General features: G+C 47.4%; 1 protein-coding gene and 1 pseudogene across 2 annotated transcripts in view; both read left to right on the top strand.

Annotated features, from left to right (window-relative positions):
• Positions 1-513: 513 nt before the first annotated feature.
• On the top strand, positions 514-1,287 carry LOC308608579 (centrin-2-like; annotated as a pseudogene). The gene has a single exon. The product of its transcript is annotated as a centrin-2-like (transcript).
• A 14,576-nt stretch (positions 1,288-15,863) lies between these two features.
• The window catches only part of SMS (spermine synthase), a 45,937-nt gene continuing 36,609 nt past the window's right edge, over positions 15,864-25,191 (top strand). The window contains exon 1 of the mRNA XM_081222655.1: positions 15,864-16,126. Coding sequence (XP_081078781.1) covers positions 16,078-16,126 — 49 coding nt within the window. The 5' untranslated portion in view covers positions 15,864-16,077. The remainder of the gene's footprint in view (positions 16,127-25,191) is intronic.

Raw genomic sequence — 25,191 nt, 5'->3', positions numbered from 1 at the left:
TACTTTGGCTAAGTGAATAACTATTGTTTCACAGTGACCTGTGATCCTATCTGACTGAGTGTTCTAAACCCTTTTGATATTTTTCTGACAAACTTTCCAAATACCAAATTTTAATTACAGTTCTTTTGACCTCCAGCTAAGTTCGAGATGCTTTAGAAGACCCATGAAGCATCTCACAGAGAAATATTTCATCAGTATGTTAAATTACAATACATGGAGAGCATTATTACATGAGTGATAAACTTTTTAAAAAATATACTGTATGGGGCTTCCCTGGTGGCGCAGTGGTTGAGAGTCCGCCTGCCGATGCAGGGGACACGGGTTCGTGCCCCTATCCCGGAAGATCCCACATGCCGCGCAGCGGCTGGGCCCGCGAGCCATGGCCGCGGAGCCTGTGTGTCCGGAGCCTGTGCTCCGCAGCGGGAGAGGCCACAGCAGTGAGAGGCCCGCGTACAGAAAAAAAAAAAAAAAAAAAAATATACTGTATGGAACGGGAAGTGGAGTCCATCTGCGATGACCTCTAACCTTAAGAAGACAAACATGGCATCAACTGCTCAGTGAAAAAGGATGAGTCCTAAACCGGAGCTTACTGAAGAGCAGAAACAGGAAATTCGAGAAGCTTTTGATCTCTTTGATGCTGACGGAACTGGGACAATTGATGTTAAGGAACTTAAGGTGGCAGTGAGGGCACTGGGCTTTGAACCCAAGAAAGAAGAGATAAGAAAATGATAAGTGAAATTGATAAGGAAGGGACAGGAAAAATGAACTGTAGCTACTTTTTGACTGTGATGAGTCAGAAAATGTCTGAGAAAGATACCAAAGAAGAAATCCTGAAAACTTTGAAGCTCTTAATGATGATGAAACTGGGAAGATATCGTTCAAAAATCTAAAATGTGTGGCCAAGGAGTTGGGTGAAAACCTCACTGATGAGTAGGGGCAGGAAATGATTGATGAGGCTGATAGTAATGGAGATGGAGAAGTCAATGAGCAAGAGTTCCTGTGTATCATGAAGAAGACCAGCCTTTATTAAGATCAGTGTCATCTTTTTTTTAATTAATTAATTAATTTTTATTTTTGGTTGTGTTGGGTCTTCGTTGCTGTGCGCAGGCTTTCTCTATTTGCAGTGAGCGGGGGCTACTATTTGTTGCGGTGTGTGGGCTTCTCACTGTCATGGCTTCTCTTGTTGCAGAGTATGGGCTCTAGGTGTGCAGTCTTCAGTAGTTGTGGCACACGGGCTCAGTAGTTGTGGTTTGCGGGCTCTAGAGCTCAGGCTCAGTAGTTGTGGCGCACGGGCTTAGTTGCTCCGCGGCATGTGGGATCTTCCCGTACCAGGGCTCGAACCCGTGTCCCTTGCATTGGCAGGTGGATTCTTAACCACTGAGCCACCAGGGAAGACCAAGATCAGTGTCATCTTTTATACCACAAGCACATGGAACTCGATTTCATGCCTGCTGTTGTGTGAAGCCTGGTGTTTTTTTTTGTTTGTTTGTTTTTGTTTGTTTTGTTTTGTTTTGTTTTTTTGCTGTACGCGGGCCTCTCACTGTTGTGGCCTCTCTCGTTGTGGAGCACAGGCTCCGGACGCGCAGGCTCAGCGGCCATGGCTCACGGGCCCAGCCGCTCCGCGGCATGTGGGATCTTCCCAGACCGGGGCACGAACCCGTGTCCCCTGCATCGGCAGGCGGACTCTCAACCACTGCGCCACCAGGGAAGCCCAAGCCTGGTTTTTGAGAACGTAAATTATTTTTCCCCCACTGACCTCTCTGTATGACTTTAATAATAACTCTGAATCTATTTTCACCTTTTGAAAGTGTTCTTTGAAATTGAGGTTCTTTGTAAGGTGACCCGCTGACTGCTTTAATTCCCCAGGGCAGAACGAGAGCATGTTAGAGGGGAGAAAAGGGTCTTCAAGCTTTTGCCCACCTGCTGTTCTGCCTTGTATCACTTTGTCCCACATTCCCACATTTATGCCACCGCAGAACAACTTCTTCACAAGCACATGTTGTACCTGTGTCACCACAAGCAGGGGGCATCTCTTCAATGGTTCCAATTTTAATTGGTGCCTGAGTGCAGCTTTCTCTTTTATAAAACCCAGTGAACTCTCTTACTTGCATTTGAATGTGTGTGTGTGTGTGTGCTATTTGTTTTGTCTTCAAATAAAGCCTTTCTTATTTTGAAAAAAGTGTATATATATATACTGTATGGATGTTATTATCCTAGAAATTACATGGAATTCCTAAAAATCTAGTATGTCCTAGTAAAATGTTGCCAGTCATAATTCTAGTTATTTTTAAATGTTGCATGTCACAGCAGTAAGTTTCTTTTGTCAATTACATTGTGATCAGATGTTTAACTGTGACTTTTTAAGTCTTTCTGTCATTTATAGACAGTTGTTGTACTCTGATAAATCTCAAATTATCCTGGGGAACTGGGTAAGAAGTTAAAGAATCTTAAGGAAACCTGATGCTTCATCAAAAGTTTAAGAGGATTAGTTACTGAATGGACTGGTGAATATAGCTGTAATGTTTATGTTTCTATCTGAAACATTACTAGCTGTTAATTTGTGTTTTCCAGATACAAAGAAACCCTTCCCCTCAAACTAATTATGACTTATAGCAATTTGGTAAATTACACATTTGTAAGCAGAATTGAAACATTTCTCTTTTCTCTCTACCTGACCCCTCCAGAGATTGGAAATTCTTGGGTTCCTAGCAGTTTTATCAGATAAATTAGAAAGGCCACCTCCTAACAGGTGCAGGAATCTGAAGGTATTTTTGTGGACCTTAAAACGGGAGGAATTCACCTAAATCTGTGACAAGCCCTTGGCTTTGCTTTCCTGGTCCGGGGAAGCCTTTTATCAATTAATCAGACTTAATTTGTAAAGTTTTAATTGAATTATTAAAAGGACACTTTAAGTTTGTTTCTGAAGCTTAACTCAGTAATCTGTCTTTGGACGAAGCTCACATGCTCCATGATCTGCAACAGGGAGGTTAACACCAGGCTATGGTCATTTAAATTTAAAGGCGACTTTATTTGGGGACAATTAAACTATACTAGAGATAACCAGCCTAGTAACACTAGGAAACTGGGCTGGGTGCCTTATGGACAGTGCCAATATATTATTTCCCTTAAAGATAAGGATTGGTACAGAACAGACTAAGAAAACCTGGGATATACTGTGCCGCACCTAATGGAAATTCTTGACTTAAGTTCTTACTTGTGAGCTTACTAATACTGCTAGCTATATTATTTTTTTAGTAAGTAAATTAATTTATTTATTTATGTCTGCGTTGGGTCTTCGTTGCTGCGTGCGGGCTTTCTCTAGTTGCAGCGAGTGGGGGCTACTCTTTGTTGCGGCGTGCGGGCTTCTCATTGCGGTGGCTTCTCTTGTTGTGGAGCACGGGCTCTAGGTGCATGGGCTTCAGTAGTTGTGCAACGTGGGCTCAGTAGTTGTGGCTCACGGGCTCTAGAGCACAGGCTCAGTAGTGTGGCGCACGGGCTTAGTTGCTCTGCAGCATGTGGGACCTTCCTGAACCAGGGCTTGAACCCACATCCCCTGCACTGGCAGGCAGATTCTTTTTTTTTTTTTTTTGTAATTTCTCTTTTTTTTAATTTATTTTTTATTTTTTATTTTTTTTGCTTTATAACAAATTTAATCAGTTATACATATACATATGTTCCCATATCCCCTCCCTTTTGCATCTCCCTCCTACCCTCCCTATCCCACCCCTCCAGGCGGTCACAAAGCACCGAGCTGATCTCCCTGTGCTATGCGGCTGCTTCCCACTAGCTATCTACCTTACGTTTGGTAGTGTATATATGTCCATGCCGCTCTTTCACTTTGTCACAGCTTACCCTTCCCCCTCCCCATATCCTCAAGTCCATTCTCTAGTAGGTCTGTGTCTTTGTTCCTGTCTTACCCCTATGTTCTTCATGACATTTTTTTTTCTTAAATTCCATATATATGTGTGAGCATACAGTATTTGTCTTTCTCTTTCTGACTTACTTCACTCTGCATGACAGACACTAGGTCCATCCACCTCATTACAAATAGCTCAATTTCATTTCTTTTTATGGCCGAGTAATATTCCATTGTATATATATGCCACATCTTCTTTACCCATTCATCCGATGATGGACACTTAGGTTGTTTCCATCTCCGAGCTATTGTAAATAGGGCTGCTATGAACATTTTGGTACATGTCTCTTTTTGAATTATGGTTTTCTCAGGGTATATGCCCAGTAGTGGGATTGCTGGGTCATATGGTAGTTCTATTTGTAGTTTTTTAAGGAACCTCCATACCGTTCTCCATAGTGGCTGTACCAATTCACATTCCCACCAGCAGTGCAAGAGTGTTCCCTTTTTTCCACACCCTCTCCAGCATTTATTGTTTCTAGATTTTTTGATGATGGCCATTCTGACTGGTGTGAGATGATATCTCATTGTAGTTTTGACTTGCATTTCTCTAATGAGTAAAGATGTTGAGCATCCTTTCATGTGTTTGTTGGCAGTCTGTATATCTTCTGTGGAGAAATGTCTATTTAGGTCTTCTGCCCATTTTTGGATTGGGTTGTTTGTTTTTTTGTTATTGAGCTGCATGAGCTGCTTATACATTTTGGAGATTAATCCTTTGTCAGTTGCTTCATTTGCAAATATTTCCTCCCATTTTGAGGGTTGTCTTTTGGTCTTGTTTATGGTTTCCTTTGCTGTGCAAAAGCTTTTAAGTTTCATTAGGTCCCATGTGTTTATTTTTGTCTTTATTTCCATTTCTCTAGGAGGTGGGTCAAAAAGGATCTTGCTGTGATTTATGTCATAGAGTGTTCTGGCAGGCAGATTCTTAACCACTGCACCAACAGGGAAGTCCCCAACTACTTCTAATTGGGTCTATTACACCAAAATGGCGGACCAAGGGATTGAGATTTTAATTTTTTTTAAATTTATTTTTGGCTGTTTTGGATCTTTATTGCTGCGCATGGGCTTTCTCTAGTTGTGACGAGCAGGGGCTACTCTTTGTTGCGGTGCGCAGGCTTCTTAGTGCGGTGGTTTCTCTTGTGGAGCTCGGGCTCTAGGTGCGTGGGCTTCAGTAGTTGCAGTACTTGGGCTCAGTAGTTGTGGCATGCAGGCCCTAGAGCACGCGGGGATTGAGATTTTAATCATACAAGACTCAGATCCAGGACTTGGAACTCAGGAATATTTCCAACTCGGTGTCTATTTTCCAAATTGAGGCAGGACTAGTCCCCCTTTTAGCAGGGAGTGGCCAGAGCTGTCGTACCCCAGTTCCCTGAATTGAAACTGAGCAGGACTCTGTTGGGCTCTGGAATACAAATCCTTTCTGTGCCCCCTATTTCTTGTTTGTAGGAATAGGCTTCATTCAGCCTCCTTGACCTTCCCTGAATTCCAAAGAGCAGATTCAAACAGTTGCTAATCAGGGAATGGTGGGGATATAGAAACAGGGGAGGAGCAGGCCAGTGATGGTATGGCCTTGGGGCAGGGTCCTGGTTCCTCCCCAAGGAGTATGCATAACAATCTCTCTGAGTTCTTCTGCAGGAACTAAGGCCCCCACCCAGGTGAAGGATGGTAACTTCAGGCTGAACACAAGAGTCCTGGAGCACCGCCCTGTTACCTCACCACCAACCGATCAGAAAAAAGTCACACACCCTGCAGCCCTCACCCCAAATTTTGCCTTCCTTTTCTGGGCCCGGAAATGACCATCCTGTTCGGCCTCCTGTTTGGCCCTTGTTTATTTCAACTGCTAACAAGGTTCATCTCTGATAGGGTCCAACAGTTTCAGGCTAAACTGTTGTTACTACGAGGGTGAATGCTGATTTGGGGCACAGAATACCTCGATTTAAATCAGGTGGAGAGAGTGGGACTTCCCTGGTGGCGCAGTGCTTAAGAATCCGCCTGCCAGGGGCTTCCCTGGTGGTGTGGTGGTTGGGAGTCCGCCTGCCGGTGCAGGGGACGTGGGTTCGTGCCCCAGTCCGGGATAGACCCCATATGCCGCGGAGCGGCTGGTCCCGTGTGCCATGGCTGCTGAGCCTGCGCGTCCGGAGCCTGTGCTCCACAACTGGAGAGGCCACAACAGTGAGAGGCCCGCATACCGGAAAAAAAAAAAAAAAGAATCCGCCTGCCAAAGCAGGAGACACGGGTTCGATCCCTGATCCAGGAAGATCCCACATGCCGCGGAGTAGCTAAGCCCGTGCGCCACAACTACTGAGCCTGTGCTCTAGAGCCCACGAGCCACAACTACTGAAGTCTGTGCACCCTAGAGCCCGCATGCCATAACTACTGAGCCTGTGTCCTGAAACTACTGAAGCCCATACATCTAGAGCCCGTGTTCCACAACAAGAAAAGCCATGGCAGTGAGAAGCCTGTGCACCACAACAAACAGTAGCCCCCACTTACCACAACTAGAGAAAGCCCGCATGCAGCAACGAAGACCCAATGCAGATCAATTAATCAATCAGGTGGAGAGTCATGAAGAACCTAGGGGTAAAACGGGAATAAAGACACAGACCTACTTGAGAATGGACTTGAGGATATGGGGAGGGGGAAGGGTAAGCTGTGACAAAGCGAAAGAGAGGCATGGACATATATACACTACCAAACGTAAGGTAGATAGATAGTGGGAAGCAGCCGCAGAGCACAGAGAGATCAGCTCGGTGCTTTGTGACCGCCTGGAGGGGTGGGATGGGGAGGGTGGGAGGGAGGGAGATGCATGAGGGAAAGGATGTGGGAACAGATGTATATGTATGACTGATTCACTTTGTTATAAAGCAGAAACTAATAAAAAAAATGTTAAAAAAAATAAAGAAAGAACCATTAAAAAAAAATCAGGTGGACAAAGACTTCTATTCCACTAGGCAGGACTACGCCCACTCTCATCAGGAAGTAGTTACAGAAGAAAGAGACCTCTGCCCCAATTCCCAAGAAGTATCTTGAGTGTGAAGTCTCTTGGGGGGAATTGTTAGGGGAACCACTGACTGAAACCACCCGCCCTAGCCAGGCACCATAGTAACCACTTGCATGAGTTCTCTTACAACAGGAGGTCCTGGTAAGGAATGCGGAAGTAACAAGCTACCACCAACCAGAAGAATTTGGGAAAGGTCAAAAGGAGAGAGGAGACACCAGTCCATATGTCCTGCCAACCTCCCAGAATCCTTCTTGCTGGAATCCATCTTGCTGAGTGATGCACACGCCACCAGGAAGGACCCCGAGTCAGAGGGATTGGCCAGAGACAATCAGGAAACTAACCCCATTACCATAAAACCTGAGGCTGCGAGCCACGTAGCAGAGCAGTTCTCCTGGGTTCCCTTACCCTGTTGCTCTCTGCCCCGGTGCCCCTTCCCAATAAAGTCTCTTGCTTCGTCAGCACGTGTGTCTCCTTGGACAATTCATTTCCGAGTGTTAGACAAGAGCCCACTCTCAGGCCCTGGAAGGGGTCCCTTTCCTACAACAGATTGGTTGGGAGAAAGAAGGATTAACTACTTGCATCAAGTAAGGAGAACACTGAGGACCTTTCCCAAAGCAGTGTCTCCCCAAACACCAAAACTGGGGAAGTTTTAAGCTAAGGGTACATGCATATTTGTGAAGGGGTTTGGGCAGAGGAGACTATAGCATAGAATTGGGGTAAAGGTTGACAGGGTCCAAGCTGTAGTTGATCGAAGTCTTAAGGGTCAGAAAAGATTAACATCCTCATTTCCATCCTCCATCTGGGTGGGGGTCTTAGTTCCCGAAGAACTCAAAGATATGTATCAGATTGTTATGTATATCCCTTAAGGAGGAACTAGGACTCTGTTTTATCTCTGAACTATTGTTTCTTGACTGTTTTTCCTTTGTTCCTGCATCCCCTCACTTCCCTTAAAATCATTAATTACTGAGACCTGTTCAAGGGCAAGCATTGTGGCCAGGCTTAGATCAGAAAATGGCTTAGGCCAAAAATGGTTTCTCTTATGTCAAGAAAGCCATGCCTGGTTCTCTTTCTCTGGGGACTCCCTATCCTATCTGCTTACAGTCCTGGTCCCTGAGCCTTCATTTCACTAAGAAGCATGTAAACTTGAGCTGGTCCCTCAAACTTTCTGGATTTTTGTCCCATTAGGGAAGAAGTGTTGGCTGGAGAGAAACTAGGTCCAGTTGGAGGGGCACTAGCATGCTGCCACTAATGTAAGGTGGAAAGTTCTTCACTGGGGAGCTGACTGCTGTGCTGTGGGAACACAGGTGAGCAAGGAAATGAGCAATCAGCTCTGCCTGGGTCAAGAGTGGCACCTGAGCTGGGCCTTCAGTGCTCATGTGCGGGCTTTTCCACTGGAGAAAGGAGGTGTTTCAGGTGAGGACAAAGACCCAAGTGTCCGGCAGGTGAAAGGGCTGTAAAATGGCGGCTCATATCCAACCCCACTGCAATCAGCTTTTGGGACTACCTCCGACTGTTGAGTTGTATCAAATACATTTAAGACAAGTGGACCCTCTGTGGGCTTTGGAAATCTTTTAGCTCTACTCTAGGGAAATGTTAATTGAAATGGGAGTTGCCCTGTAAACCCCAGGTACTCACCATTTGGACTGGGGCAAAGGAAACTACCAGTTAAACATAAGTCTTAACTCACTAATAATAATAACGAATCGTTCCATGGTGTGTTCTATGTGCCAGGCACTGTTGAAGTGCTATACTTCTATTAATTTATTTAATTCTCAGAACAATTGTGTGAAAGAGGTGCTGTTGTGTTACTTCCTTCACAGATAAAGAAAGTTAGAAAAATTAGATCATTTGCCAAAGGTCACCTGCAAGGAAATGGGAGAATCAGAATTAGGATCCAGGCCCCCCTGATCCTAACCATTCTGCAGGCTGCCTCTCTAGAGACTGAGGAAGTAAGGAATCAATGTTACAGAAAAAAAATAAAATTAAATTTAAAAAATATTTATATATATATATCATAATTTTTTAATCGAAGTATAGTTGTTTTACAACAGAAAAGTATATATTTAACTAGCACTAACAGTTGAGAATTTAGTCACATCGTTGAGTATAGCTGTAGGAAATGCTGCCTTCGGATGAGAAGCCAGGGCATTACTTTTGGGACCAAAACATGCTCTATTATTTGCTTTGGTAACAATTTTGATTGTGTCATTATTTGAACATAGGCGCTTAGGTAATGCCTTACAACACTTCAGTCTCCCCTCCCCCTAATGCGCCATTCTTTGTTGGAAATGAGAGGAAAGAAGGAAGTGGAATGGGTTGGACAGAATTTTACTTGGAGCAATGTGGGCTTTGTAAAGAGTCTCAAGAGGAGATTCTCCTAAGAAAGGCTGGACCAGTGTGTCTTCTCTGGGCTGAGTGATGGAGTCTCAGGCTGCCAATCTTCCCTCTAAGTCAGGCTTTCTCAAACAGGAGGAACCCTTTGGTGGGGCAGGCGGTGTGCAGACATATCTCAGGGCACTGCGATTCTGCGAGGGTGAGGAAAGTGGCTGCAGGGTAATAATAGGAATCGACTTCTCATCCTTTTGTGTTCTACATGCTAATTCTAAAAGGGTCAGCGGGGACACAAATGAGGATTATGACTGGCACTCGGGGTGCTGGCTTGAAATGTCTTGCGGAAAACCTATTCTGTCATTTACTTTTCTTAAATAATCATCCAGAGTGTTCTACCAACAAACTCTTAAGGAGGTTCTGAATGGGCTGTGAACTGCCTGGCACCCTGGGGGTCAGGAATACAGTTTGCCCCTGTATCTGTAGAGGATTGGTTCCAGGACAGCACCCCCACCGCCCCCCGCCTCAGCAAAATCTGAGGATGCTCAAGTCCCTTATATAAAATGGCCTAGTATTTCCATTTAACCAACCTGGGCATACCCTGTAGTATACTTAAAACCGTCTCTCGGTTACTTTTGAGGGGGGGCGTGCCCCAAGGCTTGTAGGATCTTAGTTCCCCAACTAGGGATCTAAAGCGCGGAGTATTAACCGCCAGGGAATTCCCTCGTTTACTTATAATACCCAATATAATGTAAATACTATGTAAATAGTTATAAATACAATGTATATGCTATGTAAATAGTTGCCAGACTAATATAATGTAAATACTATGTAAATAGTTATAAATACAATGTATATGCTATGTAAATAGTTGCCAGACAGAGGCAAATTTAAGTTTTGTTTTTAGGGACTTTCTGGAATTTTTTTTTTTTTTTTTTTTTTTTTTTTTTTTTTGCGGTACGCGGGCCTCTCACTGTTGTGGCCTCTCCCGTTGCGGAGCACAGGCTCCGGACGCGCAGGCTCAGCGGCCATGGCTCATGGGCTCAGCCGCTCCGCGGCACGTGGGATCCTCCCGGACCGGGGCACGAACCCGTGTCCCCTGCATCGGCAGGCAGACTCTCAACCACTGCGCCACCAGGGAAGCCCTGGAATTTGTTTTTTTAATATTTTCAATCTGAGGTTGGTTGAATCTAAGATGCGGAACCCACGGATTCGGAGGGCCAACTGTACGAGTTGAATGACTGGGAGGAGAGTGGGGAAGTCCAGAGTGGGGAACAGAGTGGGTTGGCTGTCACCATCATCTCCCTTTCACGACATAGGACTCCTGAGAACTGGGTCTCTGCCTGGGGTCCTTTGGGGTGTTGAGCATGATGCTCTATTCCTCAGTTCATTTCAAAGGACACAGATATGGAGCGCCTGCTGTGTGCCAGGCACAGTGCTAAGCACTGGCAACCAAGGATGAAAAGTCAAGAGTCCTGAAGGAGCTCAGTGCCCAGGGTAGGGTGTGCTTTAGTAATAATATCAAACATCCTCATCAGCATAGCCATTTATTGAATACTTGTCATGTGTCAGATACTGCCCTCTACGCTTGTCATATAGTTATTCATTTAATCCTCACAATATCTCTACTGTTATTAGCTCCATTTTACAGAGAGGGGAAAGAGGCACAGAGAGGTCGGTGAACCTATTCACTGTCACACAGCTAGTAAGAGATTGGGTAGGGGTTCAGCCCAGAAATTGGTGGAGATAGGCGATGGCTCCAGAGAGGAGGGGGGCAGGACACCCTCTCCAATCACACACTCCGTGATGGGGAGGGGGCGCCTGCTGGTGGGAGGTGGGCAGACTCACACACCTCGGGGTTGGGGAGTTATAAGAAAAGTGGGGACACTTTGAGGCAACAGGCAGGGCAATCAGAGGCAGCACCATGAAGGGGCAACTAGCCAGACTCTGGAGCCACCTGCCTGGGTTTGAGTCCTGGCCCCAGCACTTTCTAGCTACCTAACCTCTTTGTGCCTCAGTTAATCCATTTGTAAAATGGGGATAATTGCACCTACCTCTGAGGGCTATTGTAAGGATTAAATAAGTTAGCATTCGAGGCTGAGAGGCTGAAGAATGCTTCTTTCTGGGAAAACCTCAACCATGAGGCTGGTTTCACAGCCTCCTTCAATTCTGCTCCTTTTTGCAAACATCTCACTTCAAGTCCACCCCATCAGGCATTTACTCGGAATTTGCTATAGGTGATGAAGTTCACTTAATAAAAATTTCTATACAGCTTTACCTTACAAACTTGGTTTGGCTACATGTCTTTTTTTTTTTTAATTGAGGTAAAATGTACATAACATGGAAGTAGCCATTTTATAGTGAAAAATTCACCGGCATTTAGTACATTTACAATTTGGGGTAACTATGTAATTCCAAGACATTTTCATCCCCCGCAATAGGAAACCCTATACCCATTAAGCAGTCACTTCACTTCCCTCCTCCCAGCCCCTGGCAAGCACTAACCCGATTTCTGTCTCTATGGATTTACCTATTCTGGACATTTCTAGTGGAATCATACAGTATTTGTCCTCTTGTGACTAGCTTCTTCCACTTAGCATAATGTTTTCGAGGTTCATCTATGTTACGCCATGTATCAGTACTTCATTCCTTTTTGTGGCTGAAAATATTGTTTATCCATTCATCTGTTGATGGAAATTTGGTTGTTTCCACCTTTTGGCCATTGTAAATAGTGCTGCCATAAACATTTGTGTACAAGTTTTTGTTTGAACACCTGTTTTCCATTCTCTTGGGTATACACCCAAGAGGGGAATTGCTGGGTTGCATGGTAACTGTTTAACGTTTTGAGGAACTACCAAACTGTTTTCCACAGTGGCTGCACTATTTGACATTCCCACCAGAAATTCCTCCACATCCTCGCCAACACTTGTTATTTTCTCGCTTTTAAAATGTATTTATTTACTTGTATCAGAGCCAGCCTCATGGCTTTATCTATTGGGGTTCACACTGCTTTGGGGTTTGGCAGCGGCACTCTTCACTTTGCACTGGAATCTCCTGGGTTTTTATATATTTATTTTAAGAATCCAATGCCTGAGCTGCACCCGAGTCCGGGCCCAGGCAGCAGCAATAGCTTTTAAAGCTCCCTAGGTGATTCCAGTGTGCAGCCAAAGTTGAGAATCATTGTATCAAAGATTCCAGGCCCCTCTCGGTTATACGCTCTTTTTAATCAGAAATTTAAGTCGTGTTTAACTAGCTAGGCCAGGCCCACATTCATCTGAGAAATGGTGGAGGAGTGATCCAGATATCTGTCAGACATTGTAACCCTAACAAACAGCTAAGGCCAGTTCTTTTTTTTTTTTTTTTTAAGAGAGGAAGTGATTTCACCACAGCTGCACACAGGGGGCAGGGAGGCAGAATGTCTCCTAGGGTCCCAAGTGAACTGGTGAAAAAGCAAAAAACAAAACAGTAGAACAAACGGCTACTGGGTAGTGCTCACCCCTGCCTCCCCCCCCACCTCTCTTCATAAGAGAGGTTTGGACTGCAGCCCAATAGAATGGCCTGTGCGTTCTTCCAGCTGGGGAAGTTTCCAGATAGCACCCCAACTTCCCTGCCACGGCCACTGTCTTCTCCTTTTTAACAGAAATCTTTTCTTTTCCATTCTCTTCTTCCCAGGAGGTAGTTATTGTTGCTAACTGTGCAGGGTAGTGTGGCGCTTTCTCTGAGTTTTTAAAAACTGTTGCAGATGTGCCAAGTTGGCCTGACTGCCAATAAGCAGATGGGTCCATGTGAATGTGAGTTTTAGATAAGAGTAATATCTAACATCGAGTAGGATTTTGCTAAGAGGTCACTTTTCCGCTCTAAGTATTGACTTCAGCTTATTTTCACCGCCCTCCAGCCACTCCCCCCGCACCATGAGGAGCACCTGCAATGGAACAGCCGTGTGCCATGGGGACCCGCGGGGCATCACAGCGAGAGGGGGTCAGGAAGGACCACACGTAGCAGTGGGGCCTGTGTCTGGTGCTTTGGGGAGCGTTTAAGGAAGCTGGGTGTCGCTCTGGATTGAATGCTGTCAGGAAGCAGGGGTGAGTCCTGATCAGGCGTCTTAGTGTTCTCACCCGAGAAGCGGGGAAGACCAGACAGAGGCTGGGATTGGTGAAGAAGCAGCAGTCACTCCTAGGAGCCAGGACCCAGGGACGATGGGGTGACTTTGGTGGTTTGGACAAGTTCCTGTTTTGTCCGTGTTTTTTTGTTTTTTTGTTTTTTGCTTTTTGTTTTTTTTTTGCGGTACGCGGGCCTCTCACTGTTGTGGCCTCTCCCGTTGCGGAGCACAGGCTCCGGATGCGCAGGCTCAATAGTTGTGGCTCACGGGCCCAGCCGCTCCGCGGCATGTGGGATCCTCCCGGACCGGGGCACGAACCCGCGTCCCCTGCATCGGCAGGCGGACTCTCAACCACTGCGCCACCAGGGAAGCCGTGGTCCGTGTTTTGACATGATTACGGAGTGGTCTTGTTTTTGTTCCGTCCCATCCTGGTCACAGAGTGGCCTTGTCTGACGTCAGGGTTCTGGGGAATTGTTTATGTTCAACAGGAGGGCACCTGGCCAGCTCCTGCTGGATGCCAGGTAGTGCTTTTCTCTGTCTCAGGCCTCCTCTGGGCCAAGAGCAGACGAGGGCAGGCAAGAAGACATTAATCCATGATATCTACATTTTCACCATTGCCAAGATTTTGTTGATGAGGAAATGCAGGCTGGCATTGGGTAAGTCTCTCCTGCTTTTTTATTGCAGAATAAGTTGCTGAATTCTCTAATGTGATAACAGTTGCACAGGATACTGTTCAACTCTAACACAAGCAGTTTCCACAAACAAAGTGATTATTCATCCTCCAACAGGCCTTGAAGCCAGGGGCCTAGATGATAAAACCCAGGCAAAGAGAACACATTCCAGAATCCAAATAGATACTCACAGCCCAGTTGGAGGTATTTAAAAAGGCCTCAAGCCCTTGATACCTGTCCATGTCCTACCTGTAACAGTCTCGCCAGGATTGTGTCATTGGTAGGTAATACAGGCACTGTGAACATGCTTAAAATTACCCAACAATGCCGACTCCATTTCAAGGCCCATTTATCTCTGATGCTATGCTAACATTATGAAGCGTTAGGGTTTTGTTGTGGCTTTCTGATTAGTTAATAGCAGAGTATCTCAGGGACTTTTATCTCTATCTATTTTGCACCTGCAGAAGCAAGGTGGGGCACTATGGCTGGCCACTGCCACCTGCCCTGGAGGACACAAGCTGCTGAGCAGGACCGGCTACATAATTTGCAGGCCCAGTACAAAATGAAAACACGGAGCCCCTTGTTCAAAAATCATTCACAATTTCAAGACAGCGAGAGCAGAATGTTAAAGCAACTACAGGGCTGTTCTGAGCCTGAGGAGGCCTGTGGAGCCTTGCTGCCCCTGCAATGTGGCAGACAAGGACAACTGGGTTCCCGGGGACCTGACTCCGGAGGAATGTCCAGAACTGGAGAGCATCCCAGGAAGCAAGCAAGAGCTGCAGTCTGAAGAATAGAGACTGAAGGCTGAGATAGCAGAAGAGCTATGGAAATTGAGGACCCTGGGATCCACAGAAGAAAGGAAAACATGCAGGGCAACAAACAGGTGGCCTGGGCTGGAGAAAATTAATGTGGGGGCTGAAAAGGGGCCCGGGTTCTTAACAGGATGGTCTGTTAAAGGACACTTGTGAAGACACTGCCCAGTTCCTGTGGAAAGGTGAAGGACTCAGCAAAACAGCCACTAGGAACTGTTTGCAGGAGAGATTAAGCTTAATATCTAGGTTCCTCCTGCGCTTGTGGAGGTACAAGAGTTCACTGATCTAGACTTTGTCCAGCCATTACAGCAATTCCTGAGGAGCCTGGGAACGCCTAGAGAGGCACAGAGGACTGATGGGATGTGATGGAGGCATTTGCCCAGTGATACTGTCAGTGTCATAAAGAGGGCTTTAGTGGCCAGACACTGATGTTCTCTCCTTTGTCGCATCTTGTTGATCACTAGCTACAACCCCGAAGTCAAAGACAAGCTCACAGCGAAAAGGTTCACTGCCACGAATGTAGACATCAGTGGTGGACGAGCAACTCTAGAAGCTGTAATTTCTCAAGTCAACATTAACAACGTTTTCCTCTCACTTGCTTCTTCCCCATTCCCATTTTTCGCAAAAACGTAGGCAACTAACTTGAATACCCAGGAGCTTTCTGTTCTGTGCCGAAACGCAGAGCCGGCCCTGGCTACAGATAATGTAAATGACAATGCTAATAGATTAAATTGTAGCATTTGAAGAGTTAAGGAAAAGGCGGCAGTACTTTTAGACTCCAGGGTGGATCCCAGCATTTTATTTTCTTGGCTTGGCCAGGAAATCAGAGGGGCCTGGGCTCGGGGGGCCGGTCTGGGGGAAGTGCAGAGGGTGGGCCCCCCGGAAGTCGTGCTGCGTGGTTTAAACCTAAGGTGACCTAACGGATGGCGGGAGCGCCCGCCAGATCCTCGGCGCGGGGCGCGGCCATTGGTGACGCACGCCGGGGAGCACGGCGCCCACGTTTCCACCGTTGCCTTAGCGCGGCCTCACACCCTGCGCTCGGAGTTCGGGGCTGCGGGCGTCCTCGCTTCCTCCCTCCCGGAGGCGGGCCCGACCCCGCCCCCGCGCCCCGGGTGGCTCCCCGCGGTCCCTCCTACCTCCTACCCTCAGCCTCCCCGGCGCGGCGCACTCCCCGCCGGCCGCAGCCTGACACGCCGCGCGGCCCCCCAGTCTCCCCGGCCGCCTCCCCCAGGCATGGCCCAGGGCCTCGCCTCACTATGGCAGCAGCACGGCACAGCACCCTTGACTTCATGCTCGGCGCCAAAGGTGAGGGCGCGCGCCCGCCACCTGCCCCGTCGCTCCCGCCGCCGGGCGGGCTGGGGCCGGCGGGGCCGGGCGGGGCGCGCGCCGCGGGCCGAACAATGCGGACGGCGGCGCGGCCCCAGCCCCGGCGCTGTCGTCTCCCGGCCTGTCGCTTGCACCGGCGCCCGCGTGGAGGCCGCGCTCCTGCTCCCGCCGCGCTCCGTCCCGGCGGCAGCGAGGGGCCCGGGGTGGCCGCGCCGGCTCCTTTCTCGACCCCGACCGGGCCGCCCTCCGGGGCCCGGGTCGCCCACCCGCGCCCTTCGCGGGCTCGGCCGCCCCCGCCGGGGGTCCCCTCGCGCCTTGGGCGCGGGAGGAAGAGTCCGGGTGGCCGCGGCCCCCCCTGGGGCGGGGGGCCTGCGAGGGGCCCGCCCGCGGGACCTTTCCCCATTCCCCGAGGCGGGTAAATTCCCCCGGGGGTGGGGGCTCCCCTCGTGCGAGCCGGGGCTGGGGCAGGACCGCGCCGCACTCGCAGAATTCTCAGCCGACTGCGTAGGAGACAGATCCCCCGGAAAGGGACGGGGCACGGGAAAAGGAAACGATGATTATATTATTATTGGGGGGGTGGGGGGTGAAGTCCCAGCGCGGGAACTATAAGTCTCCGAATCGGGGAGGCTCGGAAGACTGCGAGCCGGCCAGAACAGAGGGCTGGGAAAGTCCGGACCGACTGCAGAAATTGTGGAGAGGAAGGGTATTTTGTATTCTTTTTTCCTGGGTGCGTCTAAGAGGGGGGGAGGGGGGAGGGGGGAGGACTGCTGGTCTTTCTTCTGGTGGATTTTTTTTTTTTTTTTTTTGCCGGGCCCAGCGGCATGCGGGATCTTAGTTTCCCGACCAGGGATCAAACCCGTGCCCCCTGCATTGGGAGTGCGGAGTCTTAACCCCTGGACCGCCAGGGAAGTCCCTCTGGTGGCTTTTAAACCTGTGAGTGCCGCAGACTTGAATCTGCGCTTCCGGTTTGTCCCACTTGGAGCGTCTCACACAAGTCTTGCTTTTTCACTGTCTTCCTCCAATTGGCTGGAGCCACCTTTTCTGTTACCATTGAAAACATTACTTTCACACTTTCTTTCTCCCCTGCCCCTTTTTTTTAAACTTCTGAGTACTCACTTTGCATTTTCTCCCCCAGTTTAAAGGATTTCCGAAGGCATAAGATGAGGGGAAAAAAAAAAGACCTTAGGGATTTGGACAAGACCTAGTAGTTTTGTGTCCTGTGTTGATTGGCTCTGCTTGTGACTTTGGCTTTATTTCTCAACCTGTCTGAGCTGCTTCTTCCCTGTGGTAAAAAGGGGGAAGGATAGGGCGCACGTCGTTGGGCACCCCCATCCCCCAGGGCTTTTAATGTTAATGGAGTTGCTGGAAAACGGTACAAGGTTGTGAAGTAATATCAGCGTATTTGGGTGGTGGGGAAGTGACTAGGAGAAAAAGCATTTCTTAGTTCCCTCCTTTCTTAGGTGAGGCTGGAGGGAAGGGAGGTGGCTGGGGAGAATCAGGAGATGAAATGGTGATTGGAGCTGTAAAAGGTTTTCTTGAGTAATTAGCCTGCCAGTTTCACTGGGAGGGTGAGGCTTGAGGAAGAAATAGTGGTTCAAAGCCACTCAGCTGCTGAGTTGAGTTTCTGGTGGCAGTCTTGTGTGAGCGCTCACCTGTGCTTATTGAGTGTGGGTTTTCCAGGCTCTAAGGAGCGTAAAGATGAGGCCGGAAGATTCCTGCCCTTCCCTCAGCCTGAGTGTCCTTGCCTGAAGCCTTAAATAGCTTTCAGCTAAATTCAAGTGTTGTCTGTTGAAATGATTGCTCCCAATGGACTTCTGTGTTCTGTTGTAGAAGCGGGGAAAACCTTCCCTTAATTGTATGAAGAAAAAGTGAGAGAACTAGAACATTTTGGGCAGGCACCGGCTAGAGAGGGAGAGAGAACCATGGACGTGCAGTTTGGAAGGGAGCAGGAGAAGCTGGCGGGTTCGAAGTTGCCGAGGTGTGGAAGTGGCATCTAAATAATTTAGTCGTGTGAAGAGAAAGTAAAAAATAATTGAGAATTCCCAGTCAGTTACTCTTTTTTTGTTGTTGTCTGTGTTGGGTCTTCGTTGCTGCGCGCAGGCTTTCTCTAGTTGCGGTGAGCGGGGGCTACTCTTCGTTGAGGTGCGCGTGCTTCTCATTGCGGTGGCTTCTCTTGTTGCGGAGCACGGGCTCTAGGCGCTTGGGCTTCAGTAGTTGTGGCGCACGGTGGCATATGGGATCCTCCCGGACCAGGGATCGAACGCATGTCCCCTGCATTGGCAGGCGGATTCTTTTTTTTTTTTAAATAAATTTATTTATTTTATTTTTGGCTGTGTTGGGTGTTCATCGCTGCGAGCAGGCTTTCTCTAGTTGCGGTGCGCGGGCTTCTCATTGCGGTGGCTTCTCGTGTTGCGGAGCACCGGCTCTGTTGCTCTGCAGCATGTGGGATCTTCCCGGACCAGGGCTCGAACCCTTGTCCCCTGCATTGGCAGGCGGATTCTTAACCACTGCACCACCAGGGAAGCCCTTTTTTTTTTTTTTTTTTTTTTTTTTTGCGGTACGCGGGCCTCTCACTGTTGTGGCCTCTCCCGTTGCGGAGCACAGGCTCCGGACGCGCGGGCCCAGCGGCTCCGTGGCATGTGGGATCCTCCCGGACCGGGGCACGAACCCGTGTCCCCTGCATCGGCAGGCGGACTCTCAACTACTGCGCCACCACGGAAGCCCGCCAGTTACTCTTTTTTTTTTTTTTTTTTTTGCGGTACGCGGGCCTCTCACTGTTGTGGCCTCTCCCGTTGCGGAGCACAGGCTCCGGACATGCAGGCTCAGCGGCCATGGCTAACAGGCCCAGCCGCTCCGTGGCATGTGGGATCTTCCCGGCCCGGGGCACGAACCCGTGTCGCCTGCATTGGCAGGCGGACTCTCAACCACTGCGCCACCAGGGAAGCCCTGGCCAGTTACTCTTAATTCCCAGATTGTTGATCTTCAAGATGAGAAAGTTTTTTGTTTTTTGTTTTCAAAGATGAGAAAGTTTTGATGACAAGGTGAACATTCTAGAAAGAGATCCTAAGGGGACATGTATGTATGCATCTGTATTAGATCTTGAGTCCCTACAGAACTGTTTTGGGAGTAAGAGGACCCTGATTCTTATTATATCCCCCCATCACTTGAGTTTGGGGGGAGGCATGTCGCCCTTGCTGTCTGTAGGTATCCACCCTTGTAGAATAAGGGGATCTGGCTAAACTAGGATCTGTTTTTGGTTTTCATTAAGGGGCACTTGGTGAGAAGTCTACCACCTGTGAGGTCTTCAAAAACATTTATTTTAATTGATAGTAATGAGTCAAAAGGCATTACTCTTGGCATGTGAGTATTGGATGTGACTCAAGGGTGAGTCAAATGCCTGTGGAGCCTGGAATCATGTTCTTTTTCTCATTTGTCAGTAATCCTTCCTCATGCTCCAGTTCCACAATGTGATTTTAATGGAATTAAACTTGAACCACTTAGTTATGTTATGTTACGGTTCTGTATAACTTGGTTACCAGTGCAAGCCAGCTAGTACCCAGCAGCCACTGGGCCACTGAGGGCAATTATAGGTTGGGCCTGGCGGTGCCTGTTTAGTTCTGGCTGATGAGGTAATTCAGGAAATTTTAATTACTGCTGAAAAAAAATCTCACCTTTGATCCTCTCATAAGTGAAGTATTGGACTGTGAAGACTCTTGAACCCAGAAAACACTTTGTGACTTCTCAGCCTGAGGCTAACAAGAATAAACATGTCCCACATTAGTATAGCTTAAGCATCTCTGGGCAGGTGGAGGACACGTGGTTTGTTTATGCTAGGCAGCCAGCGAGTGTTCTGCGTAGACGGAGTGAGGTACGCACGACCTCTGCCCGCCCTGGAAGGGTAGGGTTGCAGTCTTCCTTTCCATGTCCATTTCTTCCCCGGGCTGGGAGTGTCTTTGAAGGGTGACCTCCAGGGTTTTTATCCTGGACACAGTTCTGATACATCATAGATGTTTGAGAAGTACTGGTTAAATGGACCTGACTGATGTTATGGTAAAGGTGGAAAGCTAGTTCAAGTCCACTGGGGGAAAACAAGGCACACATTTACCTTTAGAATTAAGAGGATGGGTCCTGAGTGAGGAAATGTGACTGATGCTGTTGTGTCTGTCCTTTGGATCACTGATTTATAGTTTATGTAGGGAAACAGTGACTTGTGTCATTCAAATTAGCAAATTAGTTTTTTTTTTTTTTTTTTTTTTTTGCGGTATGCGGGCCTCTCACTGTTGTGGCCTCTCCCGTTGCGGAGCACAGGCTCCGGATGCGCAGGCTCAGCGGCCATGGCTCACGGGCCCAGCCGCTCCGCGGCATATGGGATCCTCCCGGACCGGGGCACGAACCCGTATCCCCTGCATCGGCAGGCGGACTCTCAACCACTGCGCCACCAGGGAGGCCCGCAAATCAGTTTTATAACAGAAATTTATTTAGTAAGTTAAGGACACGGGAGTTCCCTGGTGGCCTAGTGGTTAGGATTCTGGGCTTTCACTGCCATGGCCCAGGTTCAGTCCCTGGTTGGGGAACTGAGGTCCCACAAGTGCGCAGCACGGCCAAAAAAAAAAAAAAAAAAACCCAAAACAAAACAACAAAAAACCATAAGCCTGCTTGGGAATTATGGGCTTAGCCAAAAAATGTTGAGGGTAGGGGTTCTTAAGTTGTGTGCCTTTGGCCTTCATTGGGGAAGCCTGTGGAGTGCTTCTCAGAATAAGAATTTTAAATGCATAAAATAACCCACTTATTTAAAATAACATTCTCAAAATAAAACCCCTAATATGTGACATAGTAAATAATAATATGTGCTTCTTTCATAACACAAAATACAGTCTAGCTGTAGGCCTCATAATTTCCAAATTTCCGTAATTTCGGAGTCGAGTCGAGGAAGTCAGTATTTCAGCAGTCATTTGATCAGGAAAAGCTGTGCTTCTGTTGTGACAGTGGCCAGGTAGTTGATAATGTGTGGTTTTACAAGCATAATTGAAAAAAATGCTAAGTTTCAATTAGTGAAAATAAGGATGTATACTTTTTGCCATCCATGTTCACAGAGCCCCTGAATTGTGTCCCCTGGCCCTTGGGAGTCCACAGTCCCCAGGTTCAGGCCCCCCAGGAGCTGGAGAGAGAACTGGGACTGTCATTTCTCTATATTGTTCCTTTTGGGAGGAGGTTTCCACTCAGGCCAAAACTGTAAGCAAATGTCCCCGCTTCTTCAAAACATCTTTATGAAAACAAAAAGGCCAATGTTTACTAATTGCCTCCTGGGCTAGGCATTGCCCTAAGTGCATAACATTATTTTATGTAATCTTCACAACAGCCCTATGGTGGGTTTTATCCCCGTTTTAAAGATGAGTAAATAGGCCCATTGAAGTTTTTCTCCTTTTAAGTGGGCTACCTGTGATTCAAAACCCTGTCTATTTGATTCCAAGTCCTTTGTTAATTCCACAACCCCGAAGCCTCTAAGTTAAGGCAATGGCTGCGTGTCCCGCCCCCCCCCCCCAATTTATCACTATATGGAGACTTTTTTTGTTTCTTCACCTTGGGAGGTGCTACCAGCATCTAGTAGGCCAGGGGTGATTTTAAACATCCTACAGTGCACAGCATTGACAAGCCAACATACCTGTGGTGCTGGGGTAGAGAATCCCCGGTGTAAGTTCTAACCAGGTTGTTGCAGTGATCTGGATGACAAATCATCAGCAAAATTTCCCTGGTGCAGGGAAGGAGGATGGGCCTTACCTTCCCCTGAGGTTTGCACTGGGGTCAGTTAGCACTTCCTACCGAGCAAAGCCTGTGGCTTCAGGTGACCCCCCCACCCCCCATTTCCTGAACCATCTTGGACCCTGTCCCCCAAGCTCCCGCTCTTCCATGTACTTATTGAGCTCCTTTCTGGCAAAATCAGATCATCTTCATGTACTTACTTAATTAATTAATTTAACATCTTTATTGGAGTGTAATTGCTTTACAATGTTGTTAGTTTCTGCTGTATAACAAAATGAATCAGCTATACGTATACATATATCCCCATATCCCCTCCCTCTTCTGTCTCCCTCCCACTGTCTTCATGTATTTTAAATTTATTTTATTTATTTATTTTGGCTGTGTTAGGTCTTCGTTGCTGCGCGCGGGCCCTTTCCAGCTGTGGCGAGCAGGGGTCACTCTTCATTGAGGTGCGCAGGCCTCTCATTGCGGTGGCCTATTTTGCTGTGGAGCATGGGCTCCAGGCGTGCCGGCTTCAGTAGTTGTGGCTCGTGGGCTCAGTAGTTGTGGCTCGCGGGCTCTAGAGCACAGGCTCAGTAGTTGTGGCGCACGGGCCCAGCTGCTCCGCGGCATGTGGGATCTTCCTGGACCAGGGTTTGAACCCGTGTCCCCTGCATTGGCAGGCGGATTCCCAACCGCTGAGCCACCGGGGAAGCCCATCTTCGTGTATTTTAAATAGCTATAACTATAAGCATAAAACCTAAACCAGTTTTGATTGCATGTAGCTTTTTTGTTCTTTTGTTCAAGAGTAGAAAAAGCTTTCTCCCTACCCCCTCAGCATTATCATTGTCCCATCACACTTTATCCACCACTGTGATAGAGAACATCCACACCCGCTTTAATGATGAAACTTTGGGCAGCTGATGAATGGGAAAATGCATGTGTGGGCCGCACTCTAGACTGACGTGAATCACAGTCTTTGAGGGGAGGGTAGTACCTGGAATTTACATTTTTAACCAGCTTTCCAAACAGCAATGCTGATGCTGATTATATGAGAACCACTATAATAGGATCCTCATTAAAAACAAAAAACCCCCGTGTATCAGAAACCTTCGAGGCACCCATCCACGTCAGTAAGTCCTATGGATTCTACCTGCTACCCTCTCAGATTCCTTGCTCACCTTTTTCCTGGCTACAGTCCTTGGCCACAGTCTCCCTACTTGTCTCCCTCCCTTGTTTGGGAAGGGCTCAGTCAACAGAAACGCACCAGATCCCTGTCCCTTTTCCCATTTAAAAGCCCTCCTGTGAGTCCTCATTACTCTACAGATGGAGTTGAAACTCCTTATCAGCACTTCCAAGGTCCATGAAGGTCCATTTCTACCCGATTCTCCATCCTCACCCAACACACGCTTGAGTCTCACACTTCTTGTGCTTCCAAGTAGAACCTGGACTCAGAATTTTCTAACAGCTCTGGGGAAGGTATTTTTTTGTGTGACGTAGGTATTCTCTCATACCTTAATTGTCTTTGAAAATGTTTTCTGGACTGCTTGGGGGGGAGGTCCCTTGTTAGAGTCTGCCTACATTTGGCATGCTCCTTTGCTTTGTTGGCATTTAAAAAAAAAACTCCCTTTTCCCCAACTCTGCAAGATTCTTAATTGCACTGATCATCCTCTATTTGACCCCAGGCTGAATAATTGCACATTGTTGGGAATTCATTTTGTGAGCTTGCCATTAAAAAGTTGTGTAAACCTTAATGTTTTTTTAGAGTATAGTTCCGCAGTTATACCTATGTCTTTAAACCTGTAGAGGTGATATATGGTAAAATTAGTTTGTGCTTTATATCAAAAAACCTCATCTAGTTCCTACTTGGTAGTTCTCTATTGTTTTAAATGCTTTGGAAGGGATAACAGCTGTTTAAGAAATTGATTCCATAATCCAGGCATTTAGGAACAATCACCCCAGCTAACAAGTGAGGTATTTTTTCAAGTAATCTGAAGCTCTGCAGGTGATGTTTCTCAAAAAGTGTTTTCCAATTTAATAAGCAACTGGTGGATGATTTGTCTTGTGGTTTTTTTGTCTGTTTTGTTTTTGTGGGGGAAAGCCAGTTTTGTCTTGCAGTGGAGGAGTTACCAATTTGGAATCTTTGTATCCTCTTTTTTTTTTTTTTTTTTTGGCCTCCCTGCCCGGCATGTGGGATCTTAGTTCCCCCGCCAGGGAATCGAACCTGTGCCCCCTGCAGTGGAAGCACTGAGTCTTAACCACTGGACGACCCGGAAAGTCCTGGATTCTTTGTATCCTCTTAATTGTATAATGAAGTTGGCCGTATTTGAATCTGCATTCAAAGGCCTTCCCTACCTTCTTGGGAGGTAGACTGAAGTGCTGTGGTCTCTCATAGCTTTGAAAAGTTAGAGCTTTTGGTGTTGGACTTGGGACCCCGGGTAAGATTTGGAATTACGGGCTTTATAATTTGAATTGAGACCACCGTGGTTATACTAACCCTTGGCACGTAAGGATTAGCTCGAAAGTTACTGGATTGTGGTTGGGCCTCTGTTTAAAAACGTGTTCAAGAAAGCTATTATTGAGTTTAGTTTTTGGAGTCACGCATGCTCTGCGCGTTTTAATCCACCATTTCACTGCAGTTGTAACCTAAGCCTGCTGGTGTGTGCTGCGGCTCCAACCACCATTTCATGGTAGTTTAATTACAGGCTCAGTTCTTTTGAAAAGTCAGGAAACCTCCTCAGTTGAATTCTGCCAGCCAAGTATGTAAACCATTGCACAAATGCTCTTTTAAACCCTTACGACTGGGCATTTTTCCAGACCCCAGGAAAAAGGCAACTCTGGAGCCCAAAGTTGTGGTGGGCCTGCAGTTCGTTAAACTGATGATGTCACCTGTGTTCTGGAATGAGCCCCTGAGCTAGTGGCCGCACTTGTGATCAAAGGCATTCATGGGCTAAGCGGCAAAGTCAAAAGGAGCTGGTAAGAGCCAGGAGCATGTTCTGGGTTCCTGAACTGACTTGACCCTCTGGGTAGTTTCCCATGTACCTTAATTTCGCCCTTTGCGTGAAGGCACCAGTGATACCAGTATCCCACACACTGTGTTGTTGGGTGGGATGTCCAATAAAATGTTTGGAAGAGTGTCAAATGATACATAAAACACTTAACACTAATTGCAGTACTTAGCGCTGAGTACTTTGAAATTGTGCCAGTGGGTAAAGATGATCTGTTATAAAGAGGTGTGAATTTCACTTACTGAAAGATAAGGCAAGTTCTGCTGGCAAAAGAAGAGGCAGAAAATAAAGGGTTGG

This window comes from Mesoplodon bidens, assembly GCF_964165515.1.
Source record: "Mesoplodon bidens genome assembly, chromosome: X".
Lineage (NCBI taxonomy): Eukaryota > Metazoa > Chordata > Mammalia > Artiodactyla > Ziphiidae > Mesoplodon > Mesoplodon bidens.
This window is presented reverse-complemented; position numbering and strand designations above follow the sequence as displayed.